The sequence below is a fragment of the Lampetra planeri genome, chromosome 59 (assembly GCF_965212315.1).
Source record: "Lampetra planeri chromosome 59, kcLamPlan1.2.h2, whole genome shotgun sequence".
In the NCBI taxonomy this organism is placed as follows: domain Eukaryota; kingdom Metazoa; phylum Chordata; class Hyperoartia; order Petromyzontiformes; family Petromyzontidae; genus Lampetra; species Lampetra planeri.
In genome coordinates this window covers 2,741,515-2,764,777 of record NC_136165.1, presented here as the reverse complement: position 1 = coordinate 2,764,777, position 23,263 = coordinate 2,741,515, and the positions used below count along the sequence as shown (strand labels likewise).

Here is a 23,263-nt window from a genome sequence, read left to right as displayed (position 1 = left end):
GCGTGTGCCCCCTTGCGACGTTGCGTGTGCCCCCTTGCGACGTTGCGTGTGCCCCCTTGCGACGTTGCGTGTGCCCCCTTGCGACGTTGCGTGTGCCCCCTTGCGACGTTGCGTGTGCCCCCTTGCGACGTTGCGTGTGCCCCCTTGCGACGTTGCGTGTGCCCCCTTGCGACCGTGCGTGCATGCGCCTCTGTGTGCGCCCGTGTCCTCATTCATCGGCTTCGCCCGCCACTCGTCACGGCCGCCCCGTCGTCCTCACGAGAGGCAGACGGACGATAGGTACTTATTTATTTATTAATTTATTTGGGCAAATATTGCTTTTTTGCAGTCAGACGATTCCCTTCTCCTCCCTCACCTCATTACTTCGCTGCCCTCCACCTCATTACCTCTCTGTGCCCCACCTCCTTCCCGTTGTCGGCCCCTCCACCTCCTCCCCTTGTTCGCTCGCAGCTGCTCCCATTACCTCTCTGCCATTCTTTCCCCTCCACTCCTCCCATCTCCCCTTGGCAAACCTCCGTTGCACTTCTCCTCACCTCCTCTTCCCTCCCACCTCCTCCCCTTACCTCCCCTCCCTTCCTCCGCCCTCTTCGCCCCCCCCCCCCACCTCACCTCTTCCTCACCTCTTCCCCTCACCGTCGGGTGTGGAGGCTCGGGGATGGAGAGGGGGGGATGATGAGTCGGAGGCTCCGCACGACCACGGGAAGGGGGGGGGAATCCGGTGCGGGTTTACGGCTCTGCTCATCACAATAAAGACTCTCTCCCCTCTGGGGGTCTCCGTGGAGACTCTCTCCCCTCTGGGTGTCTGCAGCGTGCTAACCACCGTGCCACCACTCCACTCCGGTGTGTAGTTATGAACAGTTATACAATCCAGCAGCCTTTCACACAACAGGCCACCCCGAGGCCCTTTAAATTATACAGCGCGCTGCCAAGCCAATCGCTTAAGGGAGCCTCCGCTTTATTGCGGGGATTCCAAGAGCGACAATAGAAATGCGAGCACACAATGGACATTACTTCGCCCATTTTGCTGATCATTGCTTGTGGTACAATGGCCCAGATTGTATCTCTCTCGGCATGACAAAGCGTGCGTGTGTGCGTGTGTGTGTGTGAACAGTGGAGAGCGGTAGTGTAGCAGTTTCTCGCACTGCGCTACGAACTCAGCCGCCCAAGTTTTGTTCCTGCTCATGGCCATCACCAGTGACGAATAATCTGAACTGGTCCCGGGCCTCCCCTAGGCCGACTCAGCCTTAAATGAGTACCTGGTGCAGTTTGTAAACATCGCCACTGGGGAGATAAAGGCTGTAGGGTGTGGGTGCTGGCCACCCACCCCCTCGTGTGCCGTGCCGGCCTTCATAGGTGCTCGCCAATAGCATTTACCCCAACAGTATGCTAAGGCTACACGGGGGAGATTTGTCTTTGTGTGTGCGTGCGCTTGTGCATGTGTGTATGTGCCTGTGTGTCAATGTGTGCCTGTGTGTGCGCGTGTGCGTGCATGTGTCAGTGCGTGTTTATGTGTTTGTGTGTGTGCGTGTGTGTCAATGTGTGTGTGCATTTGTCAGTGCGTGTGTGCGTCAGTGCATGTGTGCATGTGTGTCAGTATGTGCGTCTGTGTGCCAGTGCGTGTGTGTGCGTGTCTGTCAGTGTGAGTTGTGCGTGCGTGTATCAGCGCGTGTGTGTGCGTGTATGCGTGTGCGAACGGGCGAGTGCCACCCGTGCTTAAAGAGCTCCTGAGTGAGAAGTTTAGATGCGGTTCAGCGATGTCGGTGGCAACGGCGCACTGCTTAGCCCAGGGGTCGGCAACCAAAATAACAAGAAGAGCCATTTCTTTCCAATTCGGTACAAAATTCAGTATTTCAAGAGCCGCAATGCATCTGAGTACATACTGTACTCACGTACATATCGTCAAGAAGCAGCCCGTAAAGAGCCGCATGCGGCTCCGGAGCCGTAGGTTGCCGACCCCTGGCTTAGCCGCATGATTCCGACAGCGCCGACGGGGAGATGTTCTCCCTAGAAGGGGAAGGCGAAAGGAGATGGATTATTTTTTTTCCAGAGTCATCGTTTGTTCTGGACGAACGATGCGGGGGAGGTTGTGTGGGGCGCGGTGGCGGCGATCGATGATCGAGTTATCTTGCCCAGTGCTCTCAGAAATCTCGGTGGCCGTGCCAACGGTGCGCTGTGACCCACGCCGGTAAACAGCGTCACCCGGTCGCTCGTTTAATGTTGGTTTTTTAACCCCCCCCCACCCACCCCCACTCTCTGGTCCCGCGTCCTTGTAAAATCAAACTCCCGGGTCCGGTTTTATCGCTCTCTTTGATGATAATGCCCTCGTGGCCCGCGCCGGCCGTATGGAGCTGAACCAGCAAACCCTGAACTGCTGTCGCGGTCGTTAGTTCGTTCGCAACGCGGCAGCAAAACGTCGTTATCGTGGGGACATTTTTTTTGCCAATACTCGAAGCATGAAAAATAAGAATCGGTTTTACCGCTGTCTGGCAATGTGAAACAGGAGGTGTTCAGATGTTCAAACACCAAATAGGTACCTTTTGCAAGGAAACAAGTCTGCATTAACCACCCACGGTACAAGTGGTGAACAGGCAAACAAACGTGCTCTAATAATATATGCATCCATGCGTCGTTATCGTCATCATCGGCATCAGTCACGGTCTCGCCACCGCTTGATGAATGTCATCTCGAGCCGTCGCACATCCACAACCACGGTCTCATGATGCAACCAATCCATCTCGCGGCCTGCACCAACAGCCGATTTCATCGCTCTAACTCCGCTGGGGTTGGGGGAAGGCGGGCATCGCTCTTGAACGCGTTGGCTCCCTTGGCTGCCCCTCCGCCTTTAACCTCGGCTACCATCGTCCCTTTCTAGCGAAGTGTTCCGCCCATTTGAGGCCGAGTCAAACTAGGGGAGGCCCAGGACCAGTTCAGACCAACGTCACTGATGAGTGGGAATTGATCTCGGGTCACCGGCTTCGAAGTGCAGCCTGGTAACCGCAACACTGCAGCTCCGACGCAGCCTATAACACCTCGTAAGCATGGTGGTTGCCCGTTAAAGCACAACACAGGATCAAACCTGCTTAGCTTCCAAAGTGGGAGTTGTCCGCTTGCTGTCGACGCTCACGAATCGAATCCAGCAGCCGCCCTAGTGGACACTGCGACGGTGTGTTAACTGTAAAAATTCCAGGAAAATATACCCACCGGATTGGAGATTATGGTAAATGTCGCGTGACGGTTTTTCTGAAGTTGTCCTGTGGCATTGCTTCCACTGGCCATTCTCGAACACAAGACTCCGCGACGATTACTATTTTCCGGGAGTATAATGGAGGTGAGTCACTAATAGCGTTTATCAAGCAAGCCTGGCTTTGCTGATGAGACACTGTGAGCATTGAAAACGGTCCAGTGTGTTGCTTGCGTTGAACCAGTGCTGCTGAAATTATGCACTCCCAGAAGGCCGTGTGGTCGATAGGGAGTATAAAAAAAATACCTCGGATGTTTTTGCGTGGGAGATACAGATACACGAAGGATTCACTGTCTTGTTATAATCGTGTGAATGATGTTCAAAGTGCGGATTGAAGGTCAGTCGAAGGTTCAGTGACGTCATCGTTTTCTTCAAGGGACTGTTTTCTAGCTCGGGGTGGTGCACCGCTTGCTGCATGATTCTCCGAAGGCAGATGTCTTCGTCTTACGGCGTGACGCCCGTAGGTAGGCACGCTCGCGAGAAATCCGTGAGATAAATATTTACGGGACCTTTTTGCCAGTTTGAAAAATGATGAAAAATGAGGATACGTTTTACCCTTTCTGGCAATGAACTCCACACGTACTTGTGGCAAAACATACAAACAGACACGCTCCGAAACGTCGTGATTTAATTTAGTTGGTTTTTTTTTCATTTATATTTTTTATTTTATTTTTTATTTTTTCCTACGTGATTTTACTGAAAAAACCAAAGAGTACGCTCCGATAATATATGTATTGTCTTCGAAACTGGTTTTCCTACACCAGAGACCGCCTTCTTTTATCACCGCCGGTGTTAGACCAGAGAATGGCTACAAGGCGAACAGGACAAAGACAATTGAGAGAAATGTAAATAAAAATGGGGAAAAAAATTTTCTGTACATTTTGAAAGAAGAACTGAAAGTTTCACTCTGCGTCTTTTGCACGGGAGCCCACGGACGCAATGCATGCAACGCGTCGTGTCATGCCCGCAAGGCGTCGTTACACGCACGCAACGCGTCGTTACACGCACGCAACGCGTCGTTACACGCACGCAACGCGTCGTTACACGCACGCAACGAGTCGTTACACGCACGCAACGAGTCGTTACACGCACGCAACGCGTCGTTACACGCACGCAACGAGTCGTTACACGCACGCAACGCGTCGTTACACGCACGCAACGAGTCGTTACACGCACGCAACGCGTCGTTACACGCACGCAACGCGTCGTTACACGCACGCAACGCGTCGTTACACGCACGCAACGCGTCGTTACACGCACGCAACGCGTCGTTACACGCACGCAACGCGTCGTTACACGCACGCAACGCGTCGTTACACGCACGCAACGAGTCGTTACACGCACGCAACGCGTCGTTACACGCACGCAACGAGTCGTTACACGCACGCAACGAGTCGTTACACGCACGCAACGCGTCGTTACACGCACGCAACGAGTCGTTACACGCACGCAACGAGTCGTTACACGCACGCAACGCGTCGTTACACGCACGCAACGCGTCGTTACACGCACGCAACGCGTCGTTACACGCACGCAACGAGTCGTTACACGCACGCAACGAGTCGTTACACGCACGCAACGCGTCGTTACACGCACGCAACGCGTCGTTACACGCACGCAACGCGTCGTTACACGCACGCAACGAGTCGTTACACGCACGCAACGAGTCGTTACACGCACGCAACGCGTCGTTACACGCACGCAACGCGTCGTTACACGCACGCAACGAGTCGTTACACGCACGCAACGAGTCGTTACACGCACGCAACGCGTCGTTACACGCACGCAACGAGTCGTTACACGCACGCAACGCGTCGTTACACGCACGCAACGCGTCGTTACACGCACGCAACGAGTCGTTACACGCACGCAACGAGTCGTTACACGCACGCAACGAGTCGTTACACGCACGCAACGCGTCGTTACACGCACGCAACGCGTCGTTACACGCACGCAACGAGTCGTTACACGCACGCAACGAGTCGTTACACGCACGCAACGCGTCGTTACACGCACGCAACGCGTCGTTACACGCACGCAACGCGTCGTTACACGCACGCAACGAGTCGTTACACGCACGCAACGAGTCGTTACACGCACGCAACGAGTCGTTACACGCACGCAACGCGTCGTTACACGCACGCAACGAGTCGTTACACGCACGCAACGAGTCGTTACACGCACGCAACGCGTCGTTACACGCACGCAACGCGTCGTTACACGCACGCAACGCGTCGTTACACGCCCGCAACGAGTCGTTACACGCCCGCAAGGCGTCGTTACACGCCCGCAAGGCGTCGTTACACGCACGCAACGCGTCGTTACACGCCCGCAAGGCGTCGTTACACGCACGCAACGCGTCGTTACACGCACGCAACGCGTCGTTACACGCACGCAACGAGTCGTTACACGCACGCAACGCGTCGTTACACGCACGCAACGCGTCGTTACACGCACGCAACGCGTCGTTACACGCACGCAACGAGTCGTTACACGCACGCAACGAGTCGTTACACGCACGCAACGCGTCGTTACACGCACGCAACGCGTCGTTACACGCACGCAACGAGTCGTTACACGCACGCAACGCGTCGTTACACGCACGCAACGAGTCGTTACACGCAACGAGTCGTTACACGCACGCAACGAGTCGTTACACGCACGCAACGCGTCGTTACACGCACGCAACGCGTCGTTACACGCACGCAACGCGTCGTTACACGCCCGCAAGGCGTCGTTACACGCACGCAACGAGTCGTTACATGCACGCAACGAGTCGTTACACGCACGCAACGCGTCGCTACACGCCCGCAAGGCGTCGTTACACGCACGCAACGCGTCGTTACACGCACGCAACGCGTCGCTACACGCCCGCAAGGCGTCGTTACACGCACGCAACGAGTCGTTACACGCACGCAACGCGTCGCTACACGCCCGCAAGGCGTCGTTACACGCACGCAACGAGTCGTTACACGCCCGCAAGGCGTCGTTACACGCACGCAACGAGTCGTTACACGCCCGCAAGGCGTCGTTACACGCACGCAACGCGTCGTTACACGCACGCAACGCGTCGTTACACGCACGCAACGCGTCGTTACACGCACGCAACGCGTCGTTACACGCACGCAACGCGTCGCTACACGCACGCAACGCGTCGTTACACGCCCGCAACGAGTCGTTACACGCCCGCAACGAGTCGTTACACGCACGCAACGCGTCGCTACACGCACGCAACGCGTCGTTACACGCCCGCAACGAGTCGTTACACGCACGCAACGAGTCGTTACACGCCCGCAACGAGTCGTTACACGCACGCAACGAGTCGTTACACGCACGCAACGAGTCGTTACACGCACGCAACGCGTCGTTACACGCACGCAACGCGTCGTTACACGCCCGCAACGAGTCGTTACACGCACGCAACGAGTCGTTACACGCACGCAACGCGTCGTTACACGCCCGCAAGGCGTCGTTACACGCACGCAACGCGTCGTTACACGCACGCAACGCGTCGTTACACGCACGCAACGCGTCGTCACACGCACGCAACGCGTCGTCACACGCACGCAACGCGTCGTCACACGCACGCAACGCGTCATTACACGCACGCAAGGCGTCGACGCTTTCGTCGTGACACGCACGCTGAAATGTTCTCGAGGTCGAAGGGACTTGAAGATCAAAAACCAAACCGGTCTTCCCTGACAGCCTTTCGCCAGAGAGTTCCACGTGTGTGACAAGTGTCAAGGAGGGGCTCTGATTACCCACCGCGGTCTCTCGCTCCTCTTATGGACAGAACCCTGAATTGAGGCATCATTCCCGTGATTGAAGCATTTCATTTGAAATCTAACCACGTGGCTCCATGGTTGGACCGGCGGCTCGCGATGGTCAGGTTGCAAATTGGAGTCCCGGGTCCTGGGGGTTGAACCGTGCCCATCGTCACCATCATCATTATAATCATCCCTTCGGAGAACAATCCGCACGACCACCATGGGGAGAGAGAGATTGAACACACGAACTCCAAATATGAAACGGGCATTGCCAGGTGTGGGAACGACCGCCCGACCTCATGCACAGCAGGCGAGGGAGATAACAGCTCTTCGATACCACGGCGCCACAATAACTCTGGTGAAGTTGGTCCAATTCGATGGAAACTTGTGTATAAAGTTGCGTTGCTCTAAGGCAGGGGTCGGCAACCAAAATAACAAGAAGAGCCATTTCTTTCCAATTCGGTACAAAATTCAGTATTTCAAGAGCCGCAATGCATCTATGTACATACGTACATATCGTCAAGAAGCAGCCCGTAAAGAGCCGCATGCGGCTCCGGAGCCGTAGGTTGCCGACCCCTGCTCTAAGGGATATACCCCAGCGAAAACGAGACGACAAATTGATTAATACCTTGCTGATCTCGTCAAGGAGCATAAACCATCACGCAAACTCTGGTCATCCTCGTAGCAGCAGCGGCTTTTGCCTAGCCATTGAACAAAGACGGTGACTGCATCGCGCGGCGTTTTCAGACGCGTTTCTGCCGTCATCTGCAACGCCTCTTCCTTCCGATATGGCTGGCAAGGAAAAGACGGCATGGAAAGCCTTCCAGTTAGCAGCAACAAATTATCTCGGAAACAACAAGGCAGACAACTACAGGGAAGTTGGTGGAAAACCTCCTCAAGGCATACCAAAGCCTCGGTTGCAAAATGTCACTAAAGATACATTTTTTGCACTCTGAATCTAGATTTTTTTTTTCCACCGATCTGCGGGAGCAGCGAGCGATTTCACCAGGACATTGCGACAATGGAGAAACGCTCTCAGGGCAAATGGAGCCCATCAATGCTTGCAGACTATTGCTGGACAGTGACAAGAGATGGTCCATTTAATAAATACAAGAGACAAGCCAAGAAGCGCCAAGTAGACACTGAATTAGGACTAAACTATGTACTTGTATATGCATAATAGTTTTTTACATTTTGTTTCATAATGCATTTGATTTATATAACCATTTTTGCTGATATGAACAGGACAGGTCACATGAAAAGACCTAGGTTTGCAATGTATGAGTAAAACTCTACTATCTACACAGTATACATAGACGTAAAATGTGAAAACTTAAATATCTTGGGAGCAGTAGCCAGTCAGTTGTTTTAATTGTCATATTTGAATTCAGCACGTAAAAAAAAACATAATAAACAGCACATTTAATCTATGAAGCTGACGACGTCTAAAAAATTGTAGACCCGTGTTATTCGGGAGCCACTGGAGCTATGCACTTTTAAATCAAATTTGTGATTGCTTCTCCGACTAGCACGGTTGGCTACGTACGGTGTGAAAGAAGTTCAACACACAAAGGACTTCACGCATTTTCACAACACAAACCAGCGCAAAGAGGACAATTAGCAAACACGCAAACCGTGTCTTTTTTTCCCCCTGACAGCCACCGAAATCGATGGTCTCGCCCTACTGCAATCGAGAGGCTTCCGTGAAATGAGTGCACGTTTGGGAAGGCGTTACGGAATATGCGTGTGCGCAAGACTCTTCTTCCTCGTCCCTTGTTAATGGGGGTTTTTTGTTGTTGTCATACTGCGTGGGAGGAAGCTAGAGGGATTGCCTGGAGAGACAACCCACACACGCTTGTAAGAGGCGAGAAGAAGAATGGTGAAAATAATCTGCGCGTAATTGCGCTCCGCGTTTGAAACAAATTTCCGAGCGCGTTATTGAACGACAACAAATTACAGTGTAATGATGTGCGCAGAGGCGTACAGTGCGCAAACAAAGAGACAAAACGGAGCCCTCCCAACGACAAGATAAGAGACGTTCTACAGAATCCGGCGTGGAAATCAACCCCGAGTCGCGAGCTGCGTCGTCGCGAGCTGCGTCGTCGCGAGCTGCGTCGTCGCAGCGCGGGAGGGGGCCACTGGGTGGCACAGAGGTCTGAGACTCAGAGGTCAGAGACTCAGAGGTCGGAGACTCAGAGGTCGGAGACTCAGAGGTCGGAGACTCACAGGTCTTAGACTCAGAGGTCAGAGACTCAGAGGTCGGATGTCGGAGGTCTTAGACTCAAGAGGTCAGAAATTCCGAGCCAGCACCACTGATATTTTGAGTTTGAATGCAGATCACAGCCGCCGTACGTGATTTAAGACTGTGTAGTCAGTGTAGTGTGAGGTGATAACCGGTACCTGCAAAGACACAAAGAAATATCGCATTATATTTGGTTCTGAGCGTCATTTGGCTAAATTTGCTGGCTTCCCCCATCTCGCCCTATGCGTTCTCAATCCCAGCTGCTGTTTCTCTGCCTCTGTTCCCCCCTCTCGTCCTCCGTGTTCCCCAATCACCATTCCGTCCTTTCTCGCATCTGGCCCCCTTATACCGGAACAAACTGCCCCTACGTGTCAACCAATCAGCCTCACCGTTTATTCACCGTTCTTCCCCTCAAACACACGCTCACTGATTTCCTCTCGATTACCCAATCCCGCCCCGGTCCTCCCCTTCCCCATCATTAACACCACCGTCCCATTTTCTAAAATTCCCCTTCCTGTTCATCGCACTCGCTCGTCATTAACCACTTCACTTTCATCAGCGTCTACTTCACCCATCGTCGTCGTATCCATCACGTACCACCCGTCCGTCTCATGAATCTCATCCCGTCGCACTCCTATTCCGCCGTACGAACGACTCATTCCTTGTTCAGCGCCTTGGTCAAAGGCGCTACATAAATTAGAATGAGACGAGATAAGAAGACCGGATACATTTCGGCGCTGAGAACGAAAGACGTTGAATTTGACGGTGGTCGTGCGTGCGCGGCCCGATGTCGCTCACTTGCGGTGGCAGAGCGTGCGGTGAAGTGCTGCCCTCTGCTGCGTGTGTCGGAGGTCGCAGAGGCTCGGTAGTCCCTCGGTTTTCCAGTGTTGACCATCATCGTCGCACGATTTTTTGTGGTCAACGTTTCGCCTCCCCGTGGGACGACGCCCTGTGGTTTCGACTTAACGTTCACATTATGATTGACGGTAACGTCGTGTTTGCGTCATGTACGCGGGGCGCCAATTTAGGCCAACCCGAGCACTCGTAAGTGGGGCTGAGCAATGCCCTGCGTCCAATCGGCGATGCCGATTCGTGAGCGTTTCGATCTCCACTGTCTTTGTTTGCATTACTACCTTGTCTGTTTTTGCAGTGGAAACAGCTTTCTTGCAGACTCGGTGATGTTTTTTTTTCAAACGTATTTTTCAACTTCATACGTGAATTCGATTGACAGTCATTTCCATGAGACGGCAATGGATTAAAAACGTTAACCAAAGGGACTGCTGCAGCTCTACAATGTCTACTTCCACGTGCCGTTCTGCAAGAAATCCCAATGGGTGGCCATTATCAACATCCCCCCGCCCCCTGATCCCCCTCAACCCCTTCTTCCCCGCAAGCTACGCGGAGTCTTTCCATTTCGTCTGGAACTCTGTTTAAAAATTACGCAGAATTTTTTTTTGTGATGGCCCCGGGGGGGTGTGGGGGGGGAGGTGGGTGGGGGGGGGGGACGGCACGGTACGTTTGCACACGGCCCTATTCCTTTTGTGCTGCCACCTCTTTAAATAGTAATACCTCAATTAAATTATCCCGTTAATATTTAATAACCGCACGGTGGCCTATGGCCTATAATTGCACGTCACCCAAAGAATGCATTGATGAAGCAGTCGTGGTAAAGATAAATCGAGCGTTTTCCCGTCTCTAAGTGATATTATCTCACTCTCGCTGTTGACTGTGTATCGGTACGCCATTATGTTACCGTATGTAATTGTCACGTGATGTGTTGTCGTGTGATGTTGTTATTTCGGGAATGTTTTATGCGCGTTGGATCCTTGTCGCTGTCCGGTGTGTTTAGTTAATTATACTGGTAGTAACCGCCAGGTTACACCAGCCCAAAGGCGATTATTGTGTCCGTCGTGCAGGGAGGGGCTGGGTGGGGAGGGGAGGGTGGGGAGGGGCTGGGTGGAGAGGGTGGGGCTGGGTGGGGAGGGGAGAGAGGGGCTGGGTGTGTTGACCCTGGCCATTGACCCTGGCCATTGACCCTGGCCATTGACCCTGGCCATTGACCCTGGCCATTGACCGAGCAACCCAACGTTCCTACCTGCTCCCTCTGCAGGAATGTGTTTAACGCAATAAATATTAAATTTTAGTGCGTTGGCTATCCCCATACGCTCGTCCCGTATGTTTGCCGCAAATTAAAAAAAGTAAATATTTTTATGAATGGCCCTCATCGTTTTCGTCTCCCGTCGTAGCAATGTGGAATTCCCGTGAAAACTTGAATCGGGGAGCACCAACGGAGGTGATACCTCCGCCGCCCCCTCCCGTCATCCGCACTCGCTCGCCGTTATTGTTGCCGCCGAATCTTCTCCGCGGTTATCCTGTCCTCCCTCGTCCCCCCCCCCTCCCCCCCAAACCTCCTTACCGCCGACGCCCCTACCCCGGGATCTTCCTCGCACCCTCGGCGTCGCCTCTCTCCAAGGCTGCGTGACGGCATACAAAACGTGCGGTCGCTGTTTTGAAGGTCCATAATGCAGGTCTTTTTGGGTTAGATCGTGTCAATATAAATGTGTCGTTAAACCTGCCACCACCCAACACAGCCAATTAATAAGGTTTGTCACGTAAACAGAACGTGCACACACACACAAACACGCGTGAAAAAACTCAATAATAAATAATGATAAAGAATACAAACAGATCCATTTGAAAGCGAGACAAAAAACGTTATTTGGTCAATTCTAAACCCGGCCGTTCAATGGAGGCTTTACCCCCCCATCAAGAGTACCAAGTGCCGGGGCGCCAGGCAACAGTTGCCGTGGCGACGCTTGCGATGCTACTGCTGTGCCTGAGCAGTCCCTGGCTTTTTACAGCTCTCCCGCTCTCCTCCCGCTCGCTGTCCGCTCCCTCCCTCTCCTTTTCTCTGTTGTCCACTCTCCCACGTGCTCCCGATTGGCCCAAGATGAACGCTCGCTCGCTCTCTCCTCCGCTTGACTTGGCAGCCCCACCGCCCTCGTGTGTCTGTCGAGAAGCAGAGCAGTGCCACTTTTTTTTTCGATTTAAAGCTTTCGTGACTGCAGGGATTAATCTTCTTGGTTCTTTCGGTAAAGTCAAGCCTGGGGTTGTCATTCAGACTCTGTCTTCTCGACAGACCTGTTCTTCACCTGAGGACGGCTGCTTGCGTTGTGGCCGAAACGTCGTGAGAATTATTTTATTATGTTTTATTTTTATTATTTTATTACTTCCCTTCTACGTGACTTTACCGAAAGAACCAAGAAGATGAACAGTGCCACTCTGCCCGTCCTCAAGCGACGTTGTAGTCGGCCCTCGTCGGTGCTCTCATCGTCGCCGTGATTGTCAACGCTCTCATCGTCGCCGTGATTTTCGCTGCTCTCTTCGTCCTCGACGTCAGTGTAATTTAGCTTATTGTTTCGATTTAAAGCTTTCGTGACTGCAGGGATTCATCTTCTTGGTTCTTTCGGTAAAGTCACGTAGAAGGGAAATAATAAAATAATAAAAATAAAACATAATAAAATAATTCTCACGACGTTTCAGCTACAACGCAAGCAGCCGTCCTCAGGTGAAGGACGGCTGCTTGCGTTGTAGCCGAAACGTCGTGAGAATTATTTTATTACGTTTTATTTTTATTATGTTTTGTTTTTATTATTTTATTATTTCCCTTCTACGTGACTTTACCGAAAGAACCAAGAAGATAGCTTATTGTTGTCGATGCTGCCCAAATCATCGCCATCGCTGTTATGTGTCTTATTATCTCTGTGGGACCATTTGTATGAATGCTTTGATATATTTGCGTTTTGCTTTGTGCTTTTCCCCTTTTGGCGGTGTTCTCTGGTCCAGCACTGCTGGTGAGACAAGGCCATTAAGGAGTCTCTCTGGTGTCGGCCAATCAACTTTCAACGACAATGCAAACACTTTGATTTAAAGCTTTCGTGACTGCAGGGATTCATAATCTTGGTTCTTTCGGTAAAGTCACGTAGAAGGGAAATAATAAAATAATAAAACTATAAAACAATCTAATTCTCACGACGGTTCGACTGCAACACAAGCAATCGTCATCAGGTGTGAAATCCACAAGAATAATTTTCTACCGAACGAACCAAGAAAATGCATACATTATGAAAGCGTGTTTGTTTACATGTTTTACCACAAACATGTGTGGTTAGACTTTATGCCTCCCAATAGGTAACTATTTGGTGTTTAAACACCGTGACACCAACTGTCTTATTGCCGAAAAAGGGTAAAGCCTATTCTTATTTCATCATGTATTATTGTCATCACCATCGACGTCACCATCAACAGTGGCATTAAAGTTTTTGTTTGTTATCTCCGTCTGCGTGATTGAACTAATTCTTCATGGCATCATCCTCTCAAATACCATAATCGTCATTAATGTCACTGTCATCACGGTCGTCATGCCAATCGATCTACGTGTCACTTGGTCTGCATGCCACCCAGTCTCCGTGCCACCCAATCCACGTGCCACCCAATCTATGTGCCACCCAATCTACGTGCCACCCAATCTCCGTGCCACCCAATCTATGTGCCCACCCAATCCACGTGCCACCCAATCTATGTGTCACCCAATCTATGTGCCACCCAATCCACGTGCCACCCAATCTCCGTGCCACCCAATCTCCGTGCCACCCAGTCTACGTGCCACCCAATCTCCGTGCCACCCAGTCTACGTGCCACCCAGTCTACGTGCCACCCATTCTACGTGCCACCCATTCTACATGCCACCCATTCTACGTGCCACCCAGTCTACGTGCCACCCAGTCTACGTGCCACCCAATCTATGTGCCACCCATTTTACGTGCCACCCAATCTACATGCCACCCAATCTACCTGCCACCCATTCTACGTGCCACCCATTCTACGTGCCACCCAGTCTCCGTGCCACCCATTCTACGTGCCACCCAGTCTCTGTGCCACCCAATCTACGTGCCACCCAATCTACCTGCCACCCATTCTACGTGCCACCCAGTCTCTGTGCCACCCAGTCTACGTGCCACCCATTCTACGTGCCACCCAGTCTCTGTGCCACCCAGTCTACGTGCCACCCAATCTACGTGCCACCCATTCTACGTGCCACCCAGTCTCCGTGCCACCCAGTCTACGTGCCACCCAATCTATGTGCCACCCATTCTACGTGCCACCCAGTCTCCGTGCCACCCAGTCTACGTGCCACCCAATCTACGTGCCACCCATTCTACGTGCCACCCAGTCTACGTGCCACCCAGTCTACGTGCCACCCAGTCTACGTGCCACCCAGTCTACGTGCCACCCATTCTACGTGCCACCCAATCTACGTGCCACCCAGTCTACGTGCCACCCAGTCTACGTGCCACCCAATCTACGTGCCACCCAGTCTACGTGCCACCCAGTCTACGTGCCACCCATTCTACGTGCCACCCAGTCTCCGTGCCACCCAGTCTACGTGCCACCCAGTCTACGTGCCACCCAGTCTACGTGCCACCCATTCTACGTGCCACCCAGTCTACGTGCCACCCAGTCTCCGTGCCACCCAGTCTCCGTGCCACCCAATCTACGTGCCACCCAATCTACGTGCCACCCAGTCTACGTGCCACCCAATCTACGTGCCACCCAGTCTCCGTGCCACCCAGTCTCCGTGCCACCCAGTCTCTGTGCCACCCAATCTACGTGCCACCCAGTCTCCGTGCCACCCAGTCTCCGTGCCACCCAGTCTCCGTGCCACCCAGTCTCCGTGCCACCCAGTCTCTGTGCCACCCAATCTACGTGCCACCCAGTCTCCGTGCCACCCAGTCTCTGTGCCACCCAATCTACGTGCCACCCATTCTACGTGCCACCCAGTCTCTGTGCCACCCAGTCTCCGTGCCACCCAGTCTCTGTGCCACCCAATCTACGTGCCACCCAATCTACGTGCCACCCATTCTACGTGCCACCCAGTCTCCGTGCCACCCAGTCCACGTGCCACCCAGTCCACGTGCCACCCAGTCTCCGTGCCACCCAGTCCACGTGCCACCCAGTCTCCGTGCCACCCAGTCTACGTGCCACCCAGTCCACGTGCCACCCAATCTACGTGCCACCCAATCTACGTGCCACCCAGTCTCCGTGCCACCCAGTCCACGTGCCACCCAGTCTCCGTGCCACCCAGTCCACGTGCCACCCAATCTACGTGCCACCCAATCTACGTGCCACCCAGTCTACGTGCCACCCATTCTACGTGCCACCCAGTCTCCGTGCCACCCAGTCTACGTGCCACCCAATCTACGTGCCACCCAGTCTACGTGCCACCCATTCTACGTGCCACCCAGTCTCCGTGCCACCCAGTCTACGTGCCACCCAATCTACGTGCCACCCAGTCTACGTGCCACCCATTCTACGTGCCACCCAGTCTCCGTGCCACCCAGTCTCCGTGCCACCCAATCTACGTGCCACCCATTCTACGTGCCACCCAGTCTCCGTGCCACCCAGTCTACGTGCCACCCAATCTACGTGCCACCCAATCTACGTGCCACCCATTCTACGTGCCACCCAGTCTCCGTGCCACCCAGTCTACGTGCCACCCAATCTACGTGCCACCCAGTCTACGTGCCACCCAGTCTACGTGCCACCCAATCTACGTGCCACCCATTCTACGTGCCACCCAGTCTCCGTGCCACCCAGTCTACGTGCCACCCAATCTACGTGCCACCCAGTCTACGTGCCACCCAGTCTACGTGCCACCCAGTCTACGTGCCACCCAATCTACGTGCCACCCAGTCTACGTGCCACCCATTCTACGTGCCACCCAGTCTCCGTGCCACCCAGTCTCCGTGCCACCCAATCTACGTGCCACCCAATCTACGTGCCACCCATTCTACGTGCCACCCAGTCTCCGTGCCACCCAGTCTACGTGCCACCCAATCTACGTGCCACCCAATCTACGTGCCACCCAGTCTACGTGCCACCCAATCTACGTGCCACCCATTCTACGTGCCACCCATTCTACGTACCACCCAGTCTCCGTGCCACCCATTCTACGTGCCACCCATTCTACGTGCCACCCATTCTACGTGCCACCCAGTCTCTGTGCCACCCATTCTACGTGCCACCCAGTCTCCGTGCCACCCAATCTACGTGCCACCCAGTCTACGTGCCACCCAGTCTACGTGCCACCCAGTCTACGTGCCACCCAGTCTTTGTGCCACTCAGGCTATGTGCCACGTGGAGACTCAGAGTGGTGGGAGAGTTCTATTTGTGTACGCGGTTACCGGTACCGTGATGGCACAGAGACCCGGCGGATAGCGCTGCGACCCAGAAGCTAGCGCAGGGACTGGTGGCAGAACAGCCTCCACTTTGTCAAGGAGCATAATCGATCATGCAAACTCCGGTCTTCCTCGCAGCAGCTGTTTTTGGCTGGCCATCGAACAAAGACGGTGGTCACCGCATCGCACGCTTTCAAATCCGGTTCTGCGGCCGTCTGGAACACTCTTCCTTCCGATATTAGGAAGCTACTGGAGCTGTGCACTTCTGAATAATCTGAATTCAAAACTAACTCGTCTTTTGCCCATCCAAGGACGGGTGTATTGCAGTAAATCTGAAATTTGCAAGCGAAAAGCAGACCGCGACGTGATATATTCATTGCATCAATGTGTAATGTAAGGATATATCCGGCTCACTGACGTATCACAACTCGTCATGATGATTGGCTCTGCCGGTCCTGGTTTACAGCCAATAGGGGGGAAGCCTAGGGGCATGGCCCAGACGTAATGGAAAGGTGACAGCTGTAAGGATTGGTTCTGCTGGCTTTGGCCACAGCCAATGGGGAGATGAGTCAGGGGCGTGGTCCCGGGAGCTGACGAGGGAGCCTGGAATATTCCATGGAGGCTAACGAGAATTGGCGGAAACGTACCACGTGACCCGGGTATTAAATAGGGGTGGAGACGAACGACACATGGTCAGAACGGGAACGAACAGAGGAAGGGGGCCATGCGGGAGCGGGGCTCCGGGTTGCCACGTGGCGGTGTGTCTCTCTCTCTATCTGTCCCTCTCACGCTGCCTGTCAGCAGCGTGAAGGAAAGCTGTAATACAAGTTGAATAAAAGACGGATTCCAGAAGTCGCCTCAACGAGCTTTATTACAAATGCGCGTGCAATTTGTAAGGGCGCCGTGACAGAGCTATTTCATTTTAAGGTTGTAATCTCTTGTTCATCGTGACGTCCTTTTTACTTTGATGTCTCAATAGCGTTACGGAGATCGCGTGACGTGAGGGTTGTAAGTTGACACCGAGGAGGGGGGAGGAGGCGCCTCGCCCCCCCATGTGGAGTGACGTCAACCGCTAATTATTATGAATTGGGGGGGGTGTCCATTTGGAGGACGTCACCTGCTCCTGAATATTAATGAGGGGGGCTGGTTGATGTGGAGTGATGTCACGAGCGTTCAGGACAGACATTTCTGGGTGATTATATTAGGTATGAAAGATGTTGCTGACCCATAGTTTACCCCCCCACCGCACATTACCCACCGATCAGCTGACCGCGGCTGCACCCATTCGTGCCGCCGGGTGGACAGAGGTGGCGGTGGGGTGAGATCCGGTAGCGGCCGCCCTCCATATGGCAACCGTCAGCGGCTATCACCTTGACCCCCCTCGCTTTGCCCACGTGCCCCGGCAGGCTTTCTCGGTGCCGGACCGAACCTTCCACGACGAGGTGGCCGAGATGAGCACCGCCACGCTGGACGCCATCGCCGAGGAGAGCCGCTCGCAGCTCGTCGGGCGCAAGGTGATGGCGGCCATCGTCATGACGAGGGGGCCGGCCGAGGTGGAGAGCGACGGGCCCGCCCCGGGCAGCATGGACAGCGCCCTGGTGGTCAGCCTCGGGGTCGGTAGGTCAACCGCTCGATCGCACGCGCACACGCGGTCCGAATGCCGTCGACGAGACTGGCGACGGAAGATGCGGGCCCGCGAAGTGTTGCCGTTGCATTGTGGGCGACGATGACCCGCGAAGCGGCCGAACTTAAAGCGCGGCCGCCGACTGCGTCGTGACGAAATTGACGAATCTGGAGGAAGACGCGGGCCGGGACAAAACGAGTGGCGACGTCGGAGGCTGCGGTGCACTGAGGGAGGCCCGACGTGCTAATTGTCTGTGTGCTTGTGTTTGTGTGTCAAAGACCACAAGAGTCGTGGGGAGTGGTAGTGTAGCAGTTAGCTCACTGTGCTACAAACCCGGCGACCCGGGTTCGATTCCCACTCAACCGGTCCTGGGCCCTCCCCTAGGCCGACTCAGCCTCAAATGAGGCGTGTGTGTGTGTGTGTGAACAGTGGGGAGCGGTAGTGTTGCAGTTTCTCGCACTGCGCTACGAACTCGGCCGCCCAAGTTTGATTCCTGCTCATGGCCATCACCAGTGACGAATAATCTGAACCGGTCCCGGGCCTCCCCTAGGCCGACTCAGCCTTAAATGAGTACCTGGTGCAGTTTGTAAACATCGCCACTGGCAAGACAAATGCGAACGGGCGCGGTGCTGGCCACCCACCTCCTCGTGTGCCTTGCCAGCCTTCATAGGCGCTCGCTAACAGCACTTGCCCCAAGAGTCTATTAAGGCTATTCGGGGGAGCTTTGTCTTTGTACAAGAGTAAGAAGAGGGTAGTGGTAGCCTAGGGAGCGGTAGTGTCGTGGTTAGCGCGCTGCACTCCGAACCCGGCGACCCGAGTTCGATTCCCGCTTACGGCCAACACCAGTGGCGGTTATCTGAACCGGTCTTGGGCCTTCCCTAGGTCGACTTAGCCTCAAATTAGTACCCGGTGCGGTGTGTAGTAAACGTCGCCACTGGGGGAGACAAAGGCGGCCCGCGCGTGGTGCTGACCACCCACCCCGTCGTGTGCCGTGCCAACTTTCACAGATGCTACTCGCTACCAGCACTTTCCCCAAACGGTCTCTGAAGCCTGTTCGGGGGCTCTTTGTTTTTGTGCGAGCAGGAAACCGCTGTGTGAAGGGAGAGGAGCTGAGCCTGAAGGGCGAGACCGTGAACGATTCCCACGCCGAGATCATCGCGCGGCGTGGATTCATACGGTAACCATGCACGCACCCACGCACGCAACCACCCACCTACCCACATACCCACCCACACACATGCCCACCCACGCACCCAACCACGCGCCCAACCAGGCACGCACGCGCCTACCCACCCATGCACCCACGCACGCACCCATCCACGCATGCACGCACCCATCCACGCACGCATGCACACACCCACGCATGCACCCACGCATGCACCCACGCATGCACCCACCTACGCATGCACCCACCCACGCACCCACCCACGCACCCACCCACGCATGTACCCACCCACACACTCACGCATGCACCCACCTACGCACGCACCCACGCACGTACCCACCCACGCATCCACACCCCCACATCCACACCCCCAAGCCCGTCCGCCTTGGTCTCACCAGCGCCAGCATCCGCACACCGCGTCCCAGCGCTCATTTAATGGCCGCGTCGACCTCGCGACCAGAAACGGTTCGGATAAAACAGGGCACTGATGTTGAGTTGTGTGCAGCCCAGAAGAGACGCCAGGTTGGAAGGGACGACCGCGTACACGGCGTCTACAAACTAAGCTGTGTCTGCGGCAGTTGTTACATTGGGGAAACTAAGCGACACGTCATAAGGCAGATCTGAAACACGGTAGGACCAATACCTCGGCTGTGGCTGATCATTGTTTTAATGCGGTGGGCTCACGCGAAATTGATTTCTCTCAGACGAAGATACTCTGCAAGCCCACTGGCTAACAACAAAGATTCGTTCATGAAGCCATCCAGATATATACAGACACGGACACAATTTCAACCGAGAAGATGGGTACAAACTGAGCCGTCATTGGAAGGACGTTATCAACCAAGTCATAACTGGCTGTGATGTTGCCATCCTACCACTTTCCGACGTTAGTTGGTTGCTGCCCACCACTTACATTAACATTGGCTGCTGACATTTGGGCTATGCCCATTTCAACAGTTTATAAAACAGTTTGCCTTTAGAAGCTAACTCCCTTTTCATCATGACCGCTTGTGTTACGATCGAAGCGTCGGTGTTTTTTGCTATTTTCTTTGAACATATCTACGTAACTTTACCGAAAGCCTATATATAACTCAGATTCGCTCGGAGACACGGGCAGAGACACGTATATGCACACAGAGACAGAGATCCCTCCTGTAGCCTTGTTGGGGGCAGACATCACGGCCCACCAACCTTTTGTCTCCCCAGTGCTGATGCATACACACCTGCACCCAGGTACTAATTTGAGGCTGAGTCGCCCCAGAGGAGGCCCAGAACCGGTGCAAATATTCGCCACGGCTATTGGTTGTGAGCGTGAATCGCACTCGGGTCGCTGGGTTTGTACCGCTGTGCTGCCGCTCCACACGCACAAAGACAGTCACTCGCACACAGATCCACTCGCCCGATCCGCACAAAGACATTGATCCCCCGTGTAGCTTTAACAGGCTGTTGGGGCAAGTGCTGTTGATGAGCACTCATGAAGGCCGGCATGGCACACGAGGGGGTGGGTGGCCAACACCACGCCCGGCCGCCTTGGTCTCCCCAGTGGCGATGTTTTTACACAGCGCACCAGGTACTCATTTGAGGCCGAGGCAACCTAGGGGAGGCCCTGAAACAGTTCAGATAATCGTCACTGGGTGTTGGTGGCCGTGAGCTTGAATCGAACCCGGGTCACCGGGGTTCGTAGCGCGGCGCGCTAATTGCTGTGCCACCGCTCCCCACCCGATCGCCCACACACGCACCACACGCCACGCCACACACACACATCACGCCACGCCACACACACATCATGCACACGCCACGCCACACACATCACCGCTCCCCACCCGATCGCACACACGCACACATCACGCACACGCCACGCCACGCCACACACATCACCGCTCCCCACCCGATCGCACACACGCACACATCACGCACACGCCACGCCACACACACACACACCACCGCTCCCCACCCGATCGCACACAGACACACACATCATGCCACACACACACACACACGCCACACAAACACACACACAACAGCTCCGAGTGCATTAGGAAGAGCATAAAAAATGTTTATTAAAAATTTAAAAAGCCATTTTCCCCCGAAGGAAAAGAAAATCTTTTAATTTGAAAAGTTATTCACTGGCGCGCGACAACGCGATGGGACGAGTTTATTTAATTTTCCATATAGCCCCCTTAATTATTTACCTGTTTATTTATTCCTTCTGGAATGCCACAACACACGCTTTATTTCCCTAATCCTGCACTCCCTCGATGCGGCTCATATTGTCCGGCTGCCCTTTGGATTGAATTAAGGTGACCGCCCACCTTTGTTTGTCCGCAGCGCCGTCCCCGGCTAAGACTCTTTCCCGCCGGCCAACGATATTTGCCCGAGCGCCGCGGAAATAATCGCGACGCGAAGGGGAAACACGCACAGCCCCCCCCCCCACCCCCCCCCCCCAGCTCCCCACCCCACCCCCCCCACACAACGGTGGCTAGGCATGGTGGTGCTGGCGCCACCCATCCCCTCGTGTGCCTCATCGGCCTTAACATGTGCCCACTAAGAACACTTGCCCCAGCAGCTTGTGCAAGCTACACGGGGGATCTTTGTCTGTTGTGTGTGTTGTGGGGAGCGGTGGTGTAGCGGTTAGCGCGACGCTGCGCTATGAACCCGGCGACACGGGTTCGATTCCCGATCACGGCCAACACCAGTGACGGTTATCTGAACCGGTCCTGGGCCTCCCCTAGGTCGACTCAGCCTCAAATGAGTACCTGGTGCGGTGTGTAAACATCGCCACTGGGGAGACAAAGGCAGTCGGGCGTGGTGCTGGCCATCCACCCCCTCGTGTGCCGTTCCAGCCTTCATAGGTGCTCGCTAATAGCACTTGCCCCTACAGTCTGTTAAGGCTAAACGGGGGATCTTTGTTGTGTTGTTTTGGGTGGGGAGCGATAGTGTAGCAGTTCGCGCGCTGCGCTACAAACCCAGAGACCCAAGCTCGAATCCCACTCGTGGCCAACACCACTGATGATTATCTGAACCGGTTCTGGGCCTCCCCTAGGTTGACTCGGCCTCAAACGAGTACCTGGTTCGGTGTGTAAACATCGCCACTAGGGTGGTGCTGGCCACCCACCCCATCGTGTGCCGTGCCGGCCTTCAAAGCTGCTCGCTAACAGCACTTTCTGCAACAGTCTGTTAAGGCTACACGGGGGATCTTTGTCTTTGTTGCGTGCACACGGAGAGACGTGATTGACCCTGGCGAGTGAATTCACCATGCTCGCTGTTCCGTGTGGGATCCCCCTGGCATGCCCCCCCCCCCACAGACCGCCTCCACCCCCCATGCACCCCCATGCACCTGCCTCCTCTTGACCCAGTTTCCAGCTTTCAATTTCCCCTCCGCCTTCCACTGGCCCATCCACCCTAACACTCACCATCCATCTCTTGCTGTCTGTCTGTCTGCGCGTTGGCTGCCTGTCCATCTGCGTGTTTGTTTGTCTCTTTGTCTTTCTGTCCATGTTTCTGCGTCTGCATGCTGGGCTGCCTGGTTTGTCCATTTATCCATTTGTTAGTCTGTCTGCCATTCTGTCTATTTTCCATCTGTCTGTCTGCCCGCATGCCTGCCCGCCTGCCTGTCTGCTGGTCTCTCTGTCTGTTCGTTTGTCTGCATATTTTTTGTCCAATTGTCTCTTTGGCTGCCACTCTTTCCAAAAATAGATCTTTGTGTCCGTCTGTCTGCCTGTCGCTCTATCTCTCTCTTGCCATCTGCCCGCCTGTTTCCGCGTCTCTCTGTCTGTCTACCCAACCTGTCAGTCTCTTCATCCGTCCATTCATCCGCCCGCGTGCTTGTCCGTCTGCCTGTCCATTCGTATGCTTATCTATCCGTCCGTCTGTCCATTCGTCTATCCCTCCCCGCGCCGATCTGTTCCTCTGTCACTGCTGTCACTCTATCCGCCCGTCCGTGTGCCCGTTCGTGCGTGCGTCGGTCCGTCCATCAATCGCCACCG

At 54.5% G+C, this 23,263-nt stretch overlaps 1 protein-coding gene across 8 annotated transcripts in view; it reads left to right on the top strand.

Moving 5' to 3' along the window:
• LOC144736217 (double-stranded RNA-specific adenosine deaminase-like) overlaps positions 1–23,263 on the top strand; it is a 68,560-nt gene that overhangs the window by 26,316 nt on the left and 18,981 nt on the right. For all 8 annotated transcript variants that reach the window (XM_078618832.1, XM_078618827.1, XM_078618831.1 and 5 more), the window contains 2 exons: positions 17,895–18,105; positions 19,196–19,289. In XM_078618832.1, coding sequence (XP_078474958.1) covers positions 17,895–18,105; positions 19,196–19,289 — 305 coding nt within the window. The remainder of the gene's footprint in view (positions 1–17,894; positions 18,106–19,195; positions 19,290–23,263) is intronic.